General features: G+C 37.0%; 1 protein-coding gene across 1 annotated transcript; it reads right to left on the reverse strand.

Moving 5' to 3' along the window:
- Positions 1–2: 2 nt before the first annotated feature.
- atp1a2a (ATPase Na+/K+ transporting subunit alpha 2a) lies at positions 3–17,158 on the reverse strand. Its single transcript, XM_079876242.1, has 24 exons — positions 17,034–17,158; positions 15,058–15,153; positions 14,798–14,857; positions 13,865–14,068; positions 12,785–12,898; positions 11,958–12,092; positions 11,706–11,823; positions 11,179–11,447; positions 10,305–10,503; positions 9,504–9,613; positions 9,197–9,331; positions 8,990–9,069; positions 7,979–8,088; positions 7,502–7,677; positions 7,275–7,411; positions 6,974–7,124; positions 4,736–4,904; positions 4,411–4,565; positions 4,110–4,233; positions 3,310–3,455; positions 1,456–1,586; positions 1,258–1,359; positions 1,069–1,160; positions 3–691 (listed from the first exon to the last, which is right to left on the reverse strand). Exons 1-24 carry the CDS (start codon positions 17,043–17,045, stop codon positions 663–665), a joined length of 3,054 nt encoding a protein of 1,017 aa, XP_079732368.1. The 5' UTR covers positions 17,046–17,158; the 3' UTR covers positions 3–662.
- Positions 17,159–18,242: the final 1,084 nt, after the last annotated feature.

Consider the following 18,242-nt stretch of genomic DNA (forward strand, 5'->3'; position numbering starts at 1 on the left):
TTATATTCAACCATTTTTTTATTTCATTTTTTCGCGTTTCACGGTGAATTAAGTTGGAAAACAAAAGTCAAAGATCAGAGATCCACACAACCTTTTGTTGAATTTTATTTTTAGGCTATATTTCTTACAAGTATTTAAATAGAAGCATAGAATTATAATTATAGTAATAGTACAATACAATTCTAAAACATTTGCATTAAATTGGCACCAATGAGCTTTTTCATAAATTTAATAGCCTACATTAAAATCTGAAATATTTTAATCATGTATGTACTATATTTCACATTTTCTTCGAGTGAAAACTTAAAGAAAATTAACTCTAAAAGAAAGCTTATAACCAGCCTAAAAGTTATAAATTCACAGCAAAAAACCAATTCAGTAGAAATGTAATGATCTTGAACCCTAGCTGGCTATTAAATCATCAAATTGTTGAGGCTAATGATACAGTATTCAGGATACATCATGTAAACAGATTATGCGAGTGCATGTACACACACCCACATATGCACATACAGACACACACATTCAGTCTTACATGATAAATGTCACATGATTGTCTGATTTTTCATTTGTCTCATTACCTTTCTTCATATCTTTTACACGGACAGATACACACACACAGAGAGAGAGAGACAGTCATGCACAAAGATAGCATATTCCTGTTAATAGTAGGTCTCTTTTTCCACCCAGCCTGCAAATGAAAGACAGAGAGAGCAAAAGTAATTAAATTAATTAAAAAAAGTAAAATATAGCTCTATTCACATGTTTTCAAGTACTAGGCTCAACAGACTTTTTGTTATACTGCTGTATTGTTTCTTGAACCTTGAATTTAAATAGTAATATTGGCAAACATTATCTGTGCCATATTTAATATGCATCAGTTTAAGTACTAAGGTTTTATTCATAAACAGAGGTTTTATATTTGCCTAGTATACCAATAGAATGCATAATTTAAACAGGGAGACGACAAAGTAGAAATAGTGCATTCACTTGAGAAAAAAATTGGGTTACAAATGTGGGTTATGATGAAAGTTCTCAGAAATGTTCTTTGTAAACATCTGTGCTCACCTCCCGGATTCCTGCGCAAGATTAATTTACGGATCTCGTCATACACAAAGATTAGCAGACTGTACGGTAAAGCACAGAACCACCACATAATCCTGCAAAAGAGAAAAGAAAAGGTGAGGAAAGGAGGAGCAAAAAAAAAAAAAAAAAGCTGTTCTATGGAGCAGAAGAGTGTGTGTGTTTGTCCCTTACTTGAGTGGGTACATCCTCAGGGCAATGTCCATACCGGGGCAGTAGGACAGGAAGGCTGCCAGAGCCGTCTCAGCAAACATTCCAAAAATGAGAATCCTATTGCTATAAGAGCACAGGTCGGAGAAAAGCATTTAACAGAGATGTATGCAAATATCACACTCCTCAATGCATTCACTCACAAACACACACAATACTGACTTCATGCCCTGTTGGAAGACGGAGTTCCTGCGCGTCTTGCAGATGACGAGGTCGGCCCACTGCACCACGACTATGCTGACGAAGAATGAGGTGTGACAGGTGAACTCGATAACCTTACGCTGCTCGTAAGTCTGAAACATACAAATTTAAATAGACACATAATGAAATACACATATTTGAAAACATTTGTAAACATTCTGCACATATCATATACTGTATGATTGATTATGTTCTGTAATTGTAATAAATTATATATATATATATATATATATATATATATATATATATATATATATATATATATATATATATATATATATATATATGTGTGTGTGTGTGTGTGTGTATATGTGTGTGTGTGTTAAAACTATGGCTTACAAATTAAACATTTTAGTGGTACATTATGCCATTAAACTTAAAGGGGTGGTAAAATGCCCTTTTCACAAGATGTAAAATATATCTCTGATGTCCCCAGAGTGTGTGTGTGAAGTTTTAGCACAAAATACCCCACAGATGTTTTTATATAGCATGTTAAAGTTGTCACTTTTTGAGGGTTTGCAAAAACGCACCGTTTTGTGCCTGGCCCTTTAAATGCAAATGAGCTGCTGCAGAGGGCGGGGTTTCAAGAGCTCGTGTGTGTTAGCAGCTGCGATTACCTCACGAAGACACTAAAATTACAGAAACTGTTCTGCCTTTAATGTTAAAACGGAGTCAGACAAAGATGGAGAGACTCAAGAAGAAGTGACAACATGTAGAATGCAACAGGACATCTCTGAATGGTTAGTTGATGAATTTATGTTGCTGATGTGGAGTTAACTATCTTCAATTAGCATATTCTGTCATGGTAATCTATACTCATATAGGAACTGTTGTGAGATGCACACAGAGTGACTTTCTATTGCATGTGAAAAGATGGATGCTAAACTTTGAGCTGACTTACAAATGTGCTCGACTACAACCACTTTTCCTCTTCTCAACATGGACTGCGTGTTCCCGGGGGCGGGGTTTATGTAAATTTTAGGGTTAGTGATGTCACTAACCCTGGAGAAATGTTGTGTAGTCCCTTCCAGCCGTTTGTTGTAGTCCTTTTCTTTAAAAGCAAATATCTTCCTTTGCTTTGAACTTTGAGCATTGTAACTTTGCAAATGTTGTTTATGCTCAAACAGCAACATTACACACTAACTAAAGTTAGAAAAGTGAAATCATACTCAACCACCCCTTTAATATTTATGTTGATTTTACATTAATTTAGGAATTCAAGCGTAAATCTATTTTATACAAATGTATCAAAATTGATTGCATGATTAATTGAATCACATAAACCTGTGTGATTAATTGATTTAATTGTATTAAATAAATGTATATATTTTTAAATAAATAAATATTTTTATTCAGCAAGGGTGCGTTAAATTGATCAAGTGACTGATAGTCTTTTACATTATTACAAAGATAAATACTGTTCTTTTTAACATTCTACATTTAATATTCCTGAAAAACATGGTTTCCACAAAACTGTTAAGTGGTACAAATGTTTTTAAAATATAAATATAAAAATAATAAGAAATGTTTCTTGAGCAGCAAATCAGCATATTAGAATGATTTAGGATCGTGTGACACTGAAGACTGGAGTAATGATGCTAAAATTCAGCTTTGCATCACAGGAATAAATTACATTTAAAATATATATAAAAATAGAAAACAGTTATTTGAAAGTGTAACAATATTTCAAAATATTACTGTTTTTAATGAATTTTCCAGTAAATAAATGAAGCCTTGGTGAGCATAAGACTAAAACTTTTTAAAAAAAAAAAAAAAAAAAAAAAACATTTAAAAAATGTGTGTGTGTAAATTTACCCATTGCTGTCCATAGGTGTCCTCCAGGTCATTAACTGCACGATCATCCCAATCCAGTCGGATTCCCAGCAGTGTATGCGGCAGAAAACCATTCTCAGCCAGGATCACAAAATAGGTGAAGAATCCTCCCAGCGCCTGGATCATACCTAAACACACACAAAAGATAAACGAGTACACAAACATGTGTGATTACTTTTATCCCAGCAGAGCATGAAAATGTATTTTATTCACAATATTAATCAGACGCATGAGGCCTATTCATCCCCCTCAGATTTCCAAAGTGTTTTTTTAATGACACTTATGATGAGAAAAACTATTTTGTCCAGTTTCACAAACAAGTCTGAACTGAAAGCAACCTGCACTGACATATCTTAAAATAAGTCAGTGCCATTGTTTTGTCTCAAGATGCACACCAGTAATGTTTTTTTTCTTAGACATGTTTTTAAAAGCTACTTAAATGCCCTAATTGAACTAAGGCCTAATCCTGTCTGTGAAACCGGGCCTTTATTTCTTTAAAAATAAGTTGATTATTGAGGGTAAAAATGTTTGCACTTACTGCAGAAAAAACTACACTAGCTCACATAAAATGAAGTACTAAATAATGTTTGCTTTGGTCATGTCTTGCCTAGGGCGCCAAGTGAGTCCACTGACCCATCAAAAAATAGGCGCATGATGCCTCTAATGTTCATTTGTTTGCACAAATAAATTCTTCACGGACTACAAAGTTGACAAGAATTAAGTTATAAAGGCCATGTGTGTGCGTTCGCTGATATCTGTGTGCAAGGGCACTTGAGGCTAACCGATTTGTCCGTAAGCCATGCTGATGAGCCTCTCATTCACCAGCTTGTCAGTTTTGGGGTTTCGGGGCTGACGCTTCATAATGTCACTCTCTGCCGACTCGTACGCTAGAGAGATTGCAGGGACCTAAGAGAGGGAGAGAGAGAGAGAGAGAAAATGATGACGGTGATGACAAAGATGCTCATGTTTGTGTGTGTGTGTGTTTGAGATGGTGTGATGCCCGAGGTAAGTATTACACTTGACAGGAATTGGAAGTAAGACTGAATGAATGCACACAAGTGTGAGTGAGTGTGCACATCTCACCATGTCAGTGCCAAGGTCAATGCAGAGGATGGTGACTGTGCCCAGGGGTAGTGGCACACTGGCGATGATGAAAAGCAGGAAGGGTGTGATCTCTGGGATGTTACTGGTCAGCGTGTACGCAATTGACTTCTTCAGGTTATCAAAGATCAGACGACCTAAAACGCAGGGTTTAATTAAATTAAATTAAATTAATTTATATTATTTTATTTTATTTTTGTATTGATGATTGTGTAAAACAGTCAGGCCAATATAGCTCTTCTGAAATTTGTTATCTCTAAAACATTTAGAGATACTAAATATTCTCAATATTCCTTCTCTCTCTTACCCTCTTCCACTCCTGTAACAATTGAGGCAAAGTTGTCGTCCAGCAGGATCATGTCAGCAGCTTGCTTGGAAACGTCTGAGCCAGAGATTCCCATGGCAACACCAATGTCAGCCTTCTTCAGAGCAGGAGAGTCATTCACCCCATCACCTGTCACTGCCACTATAGCACCCTGCAGCCAGAGTCAGCCAATCAGAATCAGAGAAAAAGATCAGTCAGCCAATCAGAAACAAAGAAAGAGCTTTCAGCCATTTAAAATCAAAGACCAGTCAGACTATCAGAGTTGGAGTCTGAAGATATTAAGTGTACACTAATGTCAATAGGTTGGTATGATTTTTTTAAATGCTTTTAAAAGAAAGTATCTTGTGCTCACCAAGGCTGCATTTATTTGATCTGTTTTCTATTTTAATGTATTTTAAATGTAATTTATTCCTGTGATGGTAAAGCTGAATTTTCAGCATCATTACTCCAGTCTTCAGTGTCACATGATCCTTCAGAAATCATTCTTATATGCTGATTTGGTGCTCAAGAAACATTTCTTATTATTATCAATGACGCTGAAAACAGTTGTGCTGCTTAATATTTTTCTGGAAACCGTGCTAAAAAATTTTTTATCAAGATTGTTTTATAAGGTTCAAAAGAACAGCATTTATTTGAAATATAAAACATTTGTAACATTGTAAATGTCATTACTGTCACTTTAGATCAATGTAATGCATCCTTGCTGAATGAATTTCTTACAAAAACAACAACAACAACAGAAATCTTACTGACCCCAAACTTTTGAATGGCAGTGTAAATTATTTTATGTTTGGTCAGCTCAGTGCCAGTAGCGAACTTGTACGTTATGTACGGACTGAGTATATTTAATCATTTGAAGTAGTGTGTGTAATATGTGATGTATAGAGTATGTTTGTTTCAAACAGAACGAAGACAAATAATCATTTTGGTTGTTAGTTAAAGAATATTTGCCACTGATCCAGAATTCCTATGCATATTCAGTTGCTTAAAGGGAACATGTTATCTGTTTCTGATGCTGAAAAGCTAGTTCATGCATTCATGACCTCTAGATGGGATTACTGTAATGCATTACGAGCTGGTTGTCCTGCATCCTCAATAAACAAGCTACAGCTTCTAGAGTTCGTACCAGGTCAAGAAAATATGATCATAACACTAATTTTATCATCTCCACACTGGTTACATATTAAGTTACGTGTCAATTACAAAGTATTGCTACTGACCTCTAAGGCCCTAAACGCTTTAGCTCCTGTGTATTTAACTGATCTTCTATCGCCGTACAATCCATAACGCTAAAGGTCGCAAAACTCCACCAAAGAAGGGAGAGCGTTTTTGCATTTGGCTCCTAAACTCTGGAATAGCCTTCCTGATGATGTTCGGGGCTCAGACATATTCTCCCAGTATAAATCTAGATTAAAGACACATCTCTTTACCCAAACATTCGCATAATACACCTCATAACCTCGTACTCCAGTTACATCAGATCAAATGCACGATTATCGGAGATTTTATGAACAGCAGCTATGCTAATTACTTTCCATCTGCTTTTCTGTTTTATCACGGGATGCCCAATCCCGAGGTAACTAACTACACCAACTCCAGTTTGGATCCAGCCTCTTACGAAGACTTCAGATGACCCAACACCTGTGAAGAGACGGCGTCAACTCCTGCAAGGATTTCAGATGAGGCAAACTCTGAATCAACATGCACCAATGCAAAATTTTCTATATATTGTAATCATTATGTTCAAAATTTGTAATAATTACTTCAACAAGCTCATTTTTTCTGCTTTAAATTAATACATGATGTTAGCTATCTGCGTGATTTGTATATGTACATTTCTGAAATGCATAACTTGGTCACCTCTGATAACAGATTACTCTAATTTGTATTGTAGACACATGCGTTTTCTGTAAAGCTGCTTCGAAATGATATGTATTGCGCTATACAAATAACTGTGAATTGAATTAAAGGTGCTCTCAGTCATTTTTCCACATTAAAAAGTTTCACATAAAGAAATAAATAGTGTGATTGAAAATATGTTGAAAGTTCGAAATGACAGTCGCATCAGTTCGTTCTTCTATTTCGCTTGAAGTATATCAGGGCCATTAATGAAAACAGAAACTTTCAAAGATCGGATATTTCAAAACCGCTTGCATTTGGTGAGATTTGTCGTGTAAGACCTCTAGTGTGTGATATTTTAACGTTCACACACACACACACCTGTCTCTGGCAGCCCTCCACGATGATGAGTTTTTGTTGAGGTGAAGTGCGAGCAAACACAATCTCTGTGTGGTACCTCAGAATATCATCCAGATACTCAGAGCTCATGTCCTTCAAGTCTGAACCATGAACCACACAGGCCTTAGCGTCTCTGAAACACACACACAGAACAGTGCCCATTTTCGTTATCTGTGGAGAAGCAATAAAAGCGTATAAAACCCATTCAACTAGATTTAGTTTACACGCATGCACCCAGACTCTCAAACAAACACTCAACAGAGACAGATTCACACACACAGACCGTGGATTGACTTGGCTCAGTGGTATATTAAGTCTCTCAGCGATATCCTCCACAGTCTCGTTGCCCTCAGAGATGATGCCGACACCTTTAGCAATGGCTTTGGCGGTTATAGGATGGTCACCTGTTACCATGATAACCTGTAAAAATGGATTTCGGTCACCTTTGACCTTGGACACAAAAAACACTGTCAATCAATGGATGGATGGATGGAACCTATAAATGGATACCTTAATGCCAGCTGAGCGGCATTTGCCCACAGCATCTGGAACTGCGGCTCGGGGCGGATCGATCATGGAGATTAAGCCGAGGAAACAGAGCTGGTTGACCGGGAAATTCACCTCGTCACAATCGAATGCAAATCCCCTCGGAAACTCTGAGGGAGAGAGGAACCGGTGGCAGAATCCTAAAGGAGAGAGAGAGAGAGAGTAGAGAATTTAAATATGAAGGAAGGAATAAATAAAGGAAATAAAGGAAAGAAGGAAGGAAGGAAGGAGAAAATGAAGGAAGGAAGGAAGGACAGAAAGAGAAATGGAGGAAGGAAGGAAGGAAGGACAGAAAGAGAAATGGAGGAAGGAAGGAAGGAAGGAAAGAGAAAAGGAAGGAAGGAAGGAAAGAGAAATTGAAGGAAGGAAGGAAGGAAAGAGAAAATGAAGGAAGGAAGGAAGTAAAGAAGGAAGGAAAGAAGGAAGGAAGGAAGGACTTACCCAGAACCCTCTCGCCCAGTCCACCCAGCTCCATGTACGCTCCCTGAAACGCATCCTTCCAGTCATCGTCCATTGGGTATTCCTCACCATTGATCATTATGGAACTGCACCTGTATGAACAATCACCAAACAATCACAGCTATTGATTAAAGATGAGAATTACTGTCAATAATAACAGATATTAATCACAGCTATGAAATTTTGATGGATTACAGCTAGTCATCAGAAATATGTTTTATGATGCATCATCATCAATAATTAAAGTTATTGATTAATGTTTGTTTGTTGCAATTATCCAGTGCTATTTTAGAATACTTTATATATTATAGTATTTATTAATACTTTGTTCGTTTATATATATATATATTTGTGTGTGTAAATTTTGTTATGTGCTTTTGTCTTTTTTTTATTAGTTTTTGTATTTTTGCTTTATTTTTATTTCAAATTTAGTTTGAGTCATTTAACTTAAACTTAATTTCAGTTAGTTGCCAAGGTAATATTTCTCATTTTTATTTATTTTTAATAAAAGTTTTTTTGCACACACACACACACACACACACACACACACACACACACACACACACACACACACATATAGAAAATATATAGAACATTTTTCTTCCTTCATGCTCTGTCTGAAACTATAAGGATTGTCGGAAAACGGCCACTGCTGCTTCATTTTTTAACAAAAAGTTTCTTTGTGAACTCTCCATTACACTGTGACCCTTGCATCTGTTATAGGCAAGCCGTTATATATGTCAGCTGTTAAGCCACTGAGTGGCATTATCGCTATGGTGCGATAATGTATAACTATTTATTGACATCTTGCTCTGGATGAAGTCAAATGCACATGTCTTTTGCCAGTGTGACGACACAAACCCCACAATATCCAAACGAGACATTTTTGGAGCTAGGTTAAATAAATTATTTGTTTATAATGAGGAAGACGTTGATTCTTCTTATTTATGTTTTATATATGGATTCACTGTATTGAGGTCTGGTATTAATTACCTGTCCAGAATCCTCTCTGGAGCTCCTTTCATCACCAGCAGGTGTCCAGTGGGACTCTCTTCTATCTCGTGAATAGACAGCTGAGAGAGAGAGAGAGAGAGAGAGATGGGGATTATTTATTACTCGAATCAATATCTGTATGACATCAACATGATTTGTTTCTATAAGATCTTTACAGCTTTGGGTGTGTGTTTCCTGTAGGTGAACCTGGTATTTGTTAGTTGAGTTGAATGGGATTTCTGCCACTTTAAGGTTGTTCTCTCTGAGAATCTGAACACACCCGGACGAGAGCTCAACACACTTTAACAGAGCGGACTCTGACGCGTCACCTGCTGTGGTCCTCTGCAAACACACAGAAACTCACTGTGTCACAAATCAGACAACAATAAAATACAATCCCTTATCTTATTTATGATTAGTATTTGTGTATAAGTGTTGCACACAAATGTAGTCGATGTGCACTACTTTTCAAAAGTCTGGGGTCCGTAATGGTTGTGTAAGTGGTGTGTGTTACCTTGCGCACAGGAATTTCCTCTTGTCCCGGTATGAAGACAGCACGGTTACAAATCCCTGCCACTCGAGACAGAGAGAACCAAGTGGGAGAGCTTTTATCAAAGCAAGAACCTACACACACACACACAGGAGAAAGAAAAGATTTGGTAAAGTGTGCTCAAACAGATATATGAACACATCAAGAGGAGAATTCTCCCTCTAAATGTTCAAAAGGTATCAAAAGCTATTTAGCAGTACTTTTAATCTAAAGTGACCTAACGTATGCTAATTACAGGGACATTGTCCCTAAAGTATTATGAATATTTACATTGTGTCCTACGCTCAGGCAAGTTTTCATGAAAAACTATTTTTTCTGTCCACAATGAAAGTGAATATGTTGTATACTGTAGATCCTGACACAACCTGTCAAATCATATTTGCAATAGATCTATGTGAAGAACAGACGGAAAATGCATTGATAATCCTCTCTGATCACCACTGCTACTGGATTGATTTGAGGAGTTGAACTCCAGAACCGAATTCAGTCCAAAATTCATGAACGAATCATTCACACTGGTTTTATGAACTAAATTAACTGATTCACGGACAAGATCCAACTCAAAAGAATGATTCGTTCACAAATTGGACATCACTAAATTCATTAAAAACGCTTTTTAGTGAAGTTTTTCAGTGAACAATGACTTTTAATTAAATCGTATGACTTTAGAATACTTTTTTTTTGTCATTTTAGAGCATTATTTTAGACACAATGTGACCTAACAATGTTCGCATGTTTGGCCTGTGGACCTCAAAGCATTCTAACCTGATTGGTCCTCGGTGGTGTCGGCCTCGTGGATCTGATTGTCAAACCACATGTGAGCTACAGTCATCCGGTTCTGAGTGAGGGTTCCAGTTTTATCCGAGCAGATGGTGGAGGTGGAGCCCAGAGTCTCCACGGCTTCTAGATTCTTCACCAGACAGTTTTTGCGAGCCATACGCTTAGCAGTCAGAGTCAAACATACCTGAGAGAGATCGGATGGAGTTAAAAGAGAAGGTCTAAAAGACGACAATGGTTCATGGTCTTTATGCCTTTTAAAAAGTGTTTTTAAGGGTTTATTAAAATAATGGTGAAAGGAGTCATACAAAGAGAGAAGGATAAAAGACTCAAGAGAATGAAAGAATTAGAAAAAAACTTCAGTATGTAAGTGTATAGACTACCATTCAAAAGTTTGTGCTTGGTAAGATAAGTCTCTTGATTTGATCAATCAACAGAGTAAAACAGTAATATTGTGAAATTTAAAATAACTGTTTTCTATTTAAATGTATTTTCAAGTGTAATTTATTCCTGTGTTGGCAAAGCTGAATTTCCAGCATCATTACTCCAGTCTTCAGTGTCACATGATCCTTCAGAAATCATCCTAATATGCTGATTTGATGCTCTAGAAACATTTCTTGTTATTATAAGTGTTGAAAAAAGTTGTGCGACTTAATATTTTTGTGGAAACTGTGATGCATTTTTTCCAGGATTCTCTGATGAATAAAGATCGAAAGAACAGCACCAATGGTGTGAGGATCCTATTGGAATTGCTCTGTTTATTTTGAGATAAAATCTTTTGTAACTTTTAATTTCTTAAACCCAAACCTTTGAACGGATGTTCATATGAATATCATAATACGTGTTTATATGTGTGTCTCACCGTGACAGTAGCCAGCAGTCCCTCAGGGACATTGGCAACAATGATGCCGATGAGGAAGATGACGGCCTCCAACCAGGAGTAGCCCAGAATGAGGGACAGGACGAAGAACGACACGCCCAGAAAGATGGCCACGCCCGTGATGATTTGAATGAAGTGCTCAATCTCCCTGTTGATGGGCGTCTGACCCACCTCCAGACCGGACGCCAAAGTCGCAATGCGGCCCATCACTGTACGATCACCTGTATTGATCACTATGCCGTGGGCTGTACCTGCACATACACACAAATGAAACAATAAATGTGTGAAAGTAAGAAAAAGCAGTGCTGAATGAATGAATGAATCAAAGATGGAATGGAATGATCAAAAATTGAATGCGTGAGTGAGGAATAAACAAATGAATGAACAAGTGATTAAATCAAATAATGAATGCTTGAGTGAGTGAATGAACGCAGAAAGGAACAAACGAACACAATAATGAACATTTTTAATGAATGAATGAATGAATAAATAATGAATGAAGATCTGACCTTCCACACAGTTGGTGGAGAAGAAGCTGATGTTTCTGGTCTCCAGGGGGTTTTCATGAGTGAACTCTGGAGAACGTGTCTGAGGTTCTGACTCTCCAGTTAGAGACGAGTTATCCACCTAAGAAAGACAGAAAAGATGTTCTCATTCTGATCTCAGGCTTCTTACTAAGACTACAGGCTGATAAACAAAGCTGATCCCAGATCTGAGATCTTTCCCTTAATATCCGTCAACTTCACTTGCCCTCTCTCTACCTTGCAGCCACTGGAAGAGACGATCCGAAGGTCTGCTGGGATTCTGTCTCCACCCTTGATCTCCACCAGGTCTCCCTGAACCACTTCCTCTGCATTAATCTGAAAAGTCTCTCCTTCACGGATCACCAGAGCTTGCTGAAAGAAAAAGTCATTTGTAAAGTTCCTCAAACATGATGATGCAGAAAAACTATTTATTTAGGGAGAGGCCTATAGAAGCGAGTATATCAGAACAGAGTTTGACGTTCATGCATTCGTGTGTGTGTGTGCGTGTATTTATATACTTTACATCACTTTTGGGGTCACCTATGTGTTGTTTTCTATCATATTGACTTTTTAAATGACCATTTTAGTCTATTTATTGTGCTTTCTTTTATTTTACAACGAATTTCATTTTAAATTTAATAATAAAATAAAAATAAAATAAAAAACTTTTGTGAAAGTAGGAAATAAATACGATTTTTTTTTTCATTTTTGCCTTTATCATGTCATACTATATTTCTTTACTTCACCATATTTATTTTCTGTAGTTTATTTCTGTACTGTATAAACGGTGGCAATATTGTAACCAATATCCCAACAAAGCTAAATCTGAAAGAGGGGGTGGTGGCATTGGCACGTGGTTCCTTTCATAAGTTAAGAAGGATTTACATTCATTTATATAAATCATACATTGGGCATTAAAATGTTGAAAGGGATTTACATGGATTTATGTAAATCATATAAAATATTGCTCATAATGGTTTCCGTTTGGGATTTGGTATCATTTACATGCATTCATTTTGCAAACCCTTTAATCCAAAGCAATCTGCTACTGTTATCACACTGACCTGAGGCACCATGTTTCTGAAAGAGTCCATGATCCGGGAACTTTTGGCTTCTTGATAATATGAGAAGCAGCCGGTTATGATGACCACAGCAGCTAAAACCACACCCAGATACAGCTGCAGTAAAGCGGAGAGAGGGAAACACAAGTCAAGGGTCAGCGGGTTCAAAACTACTACCCATAAGGTTTAAGCCAAGACTCACTGTCACTACTTTTCCATCTGTAAACATGCTATAGTTAAAAAAAACACAACTGGTGTACAAGCAAACAGTCTTATGAAGAGCTATTATGCAGTTTCTGGGGTCTTTACCCTGAAATGCACTTGGCAACTTTAGTGACCAGTGTATGAAAAGTGTTACCATCTCATTCTTTGCAAATGTTTCCCAGGGAGTTTCATTACAGAGATATATGCCCACCAGTCACAAAAGTTACCATATTTTAACCATCTTTAAATGAACAATAGACCAGCACAGTCAGACCATTTTAAACGCATACACACCTTGTCATAACCCTTAAACAAAACAGTTTAGAATGGGAAACGTGCAGAAATCATGGTGTAAAAGAGCAAACAAAGTTAAATGATCCTTAACTTCACATTTTCATTTATCACTGACCCTAAACTGTCCCACAAGCAGCTGGGAGCTCAGTCTACAAACTTGGACTCATTCATCATACTGTATATGGGACACCAGAGCTAAAAGCAATGTATCCACCTCAGTCGCCAAAAATGTAAACTGCAGGTTTTAATTCCCCTCTAGTGGAGTGGGGCCAATTTAACTCATTTTTGAGATTCAGTGTTTTAATCGGCTTAAATACGGATTTTAGAAAACTTAGAGATTTGTAAAAAGTAACTTGCTCAGGAATTAGAGATAAACATGGGTACTTTCATTATTTATTGTGAATTATATTATTTTGAAAATTCTATTAAGTGTTACCACCATCTCCTCATAATCATCATAAAAATAACTGGAAGCGGATGACACCGGAAACCAGACACATTAAATTTACAAATGGCTGTGCCTGCTCTCACATTTAAAATAAGGTGGACAAGCCCTCTCATTGGCTGAATGGTAAGTACACTCACATTGTCATTGACAGGCTCATCCTCAGTGGCCGCCTGAATACTGTAGGCAAGAAAGCAGAGGATGGCACCGATCCAGAGCAGGATGGAGAATCCTCCGAACAGTTGCTTACAGAACTTCACCCATTCTGGTGTGGTGGGCGGCGGGGTCAGTGCATTTGGACCGTCACGCTCCAGAATTTCTACCGCTCTCTTATGGGTGAGACCCTGGTGGGATGGAGACAAAGTTACTCAAGATTCCCTGCAGCAACTCACTGCTAAACAATACAGCTTAAACCAGTAAATTGATTTATTGAGCTTAGTTGGCCACCAGCATGGTGGTTTTAGAAGGGGTTTGGGCACATGTCAGCAGGTCAAGCTTAGAGACCAAGGCAGCTTTTCGCAAAAGTATTGTACGTCCAAGTCAATAGTAAAGAGTTGGTTTCTATGACCTACTTGGGCTTACAACGCTTTTGGGAATTGTAGTCTGGGTTGTAATGTAATGTAATGTAATATAATGAAATGAAATATAATATAACGCTTTTAGGTTACACTTTATTTTACATTACGTGTACTTACCCAAGAAAGTGCTGGTAATATGAGGTAACTACATGGGTTAGGTTAGGTTTAGGGATAGGTTCAGGGTCAGTACCTAGTTATAACCCAGTTATTGTAATTGCTTATTTGTATTTTTTTAACAGGGGTTCAAGCTCCAGAAATAGCATAAATGCTGTATGAAAAATATCAGAAAATGGTTTCAAATTTTATATTTATTTAACTAAAGCTGTTTTTCCAAACTGATATCACTGAATAATATCTCGCTATATCTTTCAAAGCCTTGTTTAGTTGGTCGTGGGTATGCTGCTTTAATGTGCCGGTGAGTAAAATGTCATCGTGATCTGAAAAATATCCGATTCCTTATTGTAAATGTCGAAGGTGGAAGTTAAGATGACTCACTCTGGCAAGGTCAACTCCATAACGAGTGCTGAGCTCATCTAGAGAGAGCTTATGATCATCCTGCAGAAACACACACAAGAGCATCAGACATAATACATTTCATGTTTGCCAATTAGCTGAACCGTCAAGATGTTTCACATTCTTTTACAGATGATTACGTTGTTTGATTTGTAATTATGATCTCTTATACTCTCTCACCTGCTTGCTCACACACTCTGTCTTTTTTAATGTACACTGAACATGAAATAATAACTTCTTACCAGTGACACCTCTTTCTTCAGCTCATCTAAAGCTTGATCTTTCATCTTTCTCTTTCCTCCCGTCGGAGCAACCTCAGGGCTGCTTTCATGTCCGTACTGAGACAGAGACGGAGAGAGAGGAAAGAGAATAATACCCAGAGAATAAAATTATATTACTCAGAGATTGCGCTTTCTCAGATTATTAGATTTCTCAGTTGTTTCATTCATGTATCATTCCTTACAAGTAAAAATAGAACAACAGATCATGTAATGATGTAGTGAGTAATGATGCTGAAAATTCAGCTTTATCATCACAGGAATAAAATACATTTTTAAATATATTAAAATAGGTCATTTAAATTGTAATAATATTTTACAATATTACTGTTTTACTGTATTTTTGATCAAATAAATACAGCCTTGTTGAGCATTAGACTTCTTTCAAAACCTTACAAATCCAAAACATTTGAATGGTATACATGCACACACATTTGGTGAAGAAATATACTGATTAAGAAATAATTTATACATATTCCTATCTAGTGGAAACAAGTGCACCATTAATAAGTGATTTCATTTGAGAATTTTCTTTCCTAAGGATAATCGCATCACGCTGGCACATATTTGTTAATTAGTCAGCTGAATATTCATAAATTAATCATAATTTTTTACCCTGAACTGTTGCTTTGTACTTTACTGTATTAACTACATACGACAAACTATATGAAACTATGACAGGCCTTTGACAGTGTTATCAAACACGTGAGTGTGCTTGAGCATGACGGACCATCGAATTCGTTCGTCTTTGGCAGGAAATGTGTGCTGTGTGCTGACACATAGGAACAGGGTGTCATGGAAATCACCTGGTCCTGTCACTCTCACTCAGCTGTGACTGTATGTGTGTGTGTGTGTGTGCTTGGCACGTGTACAGACAGATCAGCATGTGGAACAGACAAGATCATTCATTACACCTTTAATCTGACCTCTTCTCTGAATTAATTCATATTAATACCAATCAAATGTGAGCCAGCATAATCCATCACACCTCCCACCCTCATTATGAGCAAAAACAGCTTACAGAGAGCATCACATCAGTAAAATCACTTTCAGATAATCACACACATGTCAGACCGACAACAACTTCTTATTTCACAAACATTTTAAATTAGATGCAGCTTCCACAGCGAATCTCACGAGATTTGTCAAGAAATGTTCATATTTTTCACCCCAAAATTAAAAGAAAAAGAAATTATATAGAAAACAAACCTATTTTTAGGACCATTAACATTTTTGCATTTTGACTCTTATAAGCTCATTCTCCTTCCTCAATTCACAGTAGCTTTCATCCTTTTTTACAGCAATGTGAAAAACATTATTCTTATGCTACTTTAATATTATATCATTATTTATTAAATTGTAAATTCAATTTGTAATTTAATACAAATATTCATTATTAATATTTTTAAAAAAATTTTGGGGGGGGGGAGTTTAAAAAAATATATCTATTTTTCCATTATTATAAAAAGTTCATTTGAAGAACATAATGGTAGCATTTGTTTTATGGAATTTGGAATTTTTGTCTAGTACCACAGTAAAAATGTGTCTTTTTTGCATTACAGTAATACGAATTTGGGGAGGAAATTAGCTTAATAGTCATGACAATAATGTCATAATATGAATAATCCTAATGGTTTTAAAACAGGATTTATTTTCTTAATGCAAATTATATATTTTTTTTTTCTTTCGATTTTGTTGTGACATGTCACCCCAAAATTTTTTTTGTGAGATTCACCCTACATCTCCTTTTCTAAGTCATACAGAAACATATTCCCACATAATCCTGATGTATCCATAAGAAATGCATGTGATACTAAACCAATACATTATTTAAGGGTGCACGACACTTACAACAATCTGTGAGAGAAAGAAAAAAAAAAACAGCGAGAGAAAAGGACAGACAGAATAATTGATGAAGCACCACAGAAAGACACACTCACCCCTTTTCCCATGTTCGCTGATAATGAACTGATGCCCAGATTTCTCCCACTCTCCCCTCACACGTGTGGAAGACACTGGTGGCTTTTTTTGGAGGTAACATACCCTCCTTCTCAACCTGATAACACACACACACACACACACACACACAACTTGTTCTCTCCCCCCATTTGTGCCTCAGGGTAACCCGAAGCTCACTCCCCACCCCCTTATAAATACACACACACTCACACGACACAACCTTCATGCCCGTGGCTGTATACCTGCACCTGCTACCAATTTCCTCTTCTTTCTGTCTGAAACACTTATATTATCACTATTTATTTTATGCTTGTTAGCAGGGCAGAAGAAGCGAGACGGGTTGAATTCTCCATTATCATGATCTGTTGGTGTTGATGTGGCTTGAGGATTTTTTTTTCCCAACTAAATCAAGCCTTGAGACTGTGGGAACTACAACTGCCGTCAATATCTCTGCCAGATCCATTAAGAACAGGACTGGAGAGAGCAGCTGCTCTCCTGACCCTGCTGTGCCCGAGAGCGATACTTGGCTGACGTAAAAATCTGTGATAAATCACATGAACTTCACGTGCTACACTATTTATTGTCTCTGTGGAGGACATATTTTACTTTTTTTCTCAGGCTGACGGTTTATGGTTTAAAATGTGTCCTGTGCTCTGGTTATAGTGTTACATATTATTATGTAGTTGATGATGTAGTTTACTGTTTACTGTATTTCTTCTCTTGAACACTTGACATAGAGATGGATGTAAGAATATGTAAGAATTTTGTATCAAAATATTCAAAAACCTCAGTGTTGTATATTTCTTTCAATTGTGTACTTACATTACCCTAAATGTTTCCAAGAATTTGTAAATTCAGAGAAATTCACAATTTTAAATAGTGCCCGTCCCTTGTCACTTGTCGCCTGTCAATGATGTAATATCCGCGTTATCCCTGGTTTTCGCTTGTGCTGCCATAGTAACCATGGTGACAGATGTGGACAACTGCGTAATGCTTAGCGGCACACTGTTGTTGTTTCGTTTAAACATTATGGATCATGGCAAGCAGACTAAGGGACAAAAGGAGAACTAAAACGAGGATCAATATCGGCGTGGCGTTTTCAAGATGCTGAGAGCTTCGCGGCAAACTTCGACTTGACAGAGCTTCACGACTTGACAGGGACGCCGCTCTTGCATGTACTTTAGACAGGT

This window comes from Squalius cephalus (assembly GCF_949319135.1).
Source record: "Squalius cephalus genome assembly, chromosome: 7".
Classification (NCBI taxonomy): Eukaryota; Metazoa; Chordata; class Actinopteri; order Cypriniformes; family Leuciscidae; genus Squalius; species Squalius cephalus.

Coding starts and splice junctions, on each gene's coding strand:
- atp1a2a (XM_079876242.1), bottom strand. Junction 14,858..15,057: donor TGAAGAAAGAGGTGTCACTG/GTAAGAAGTTAT, acceptor GTGTTTCTGCAG/GATGATCATAAGCTCTCTCT. Junction 10,504..11,178: donor GACTGCTGGCTACTGTCACG/GTGAGACACACA, acceptor GATCTCTCTCAG/GTATGTTTGACTCTGACTGC.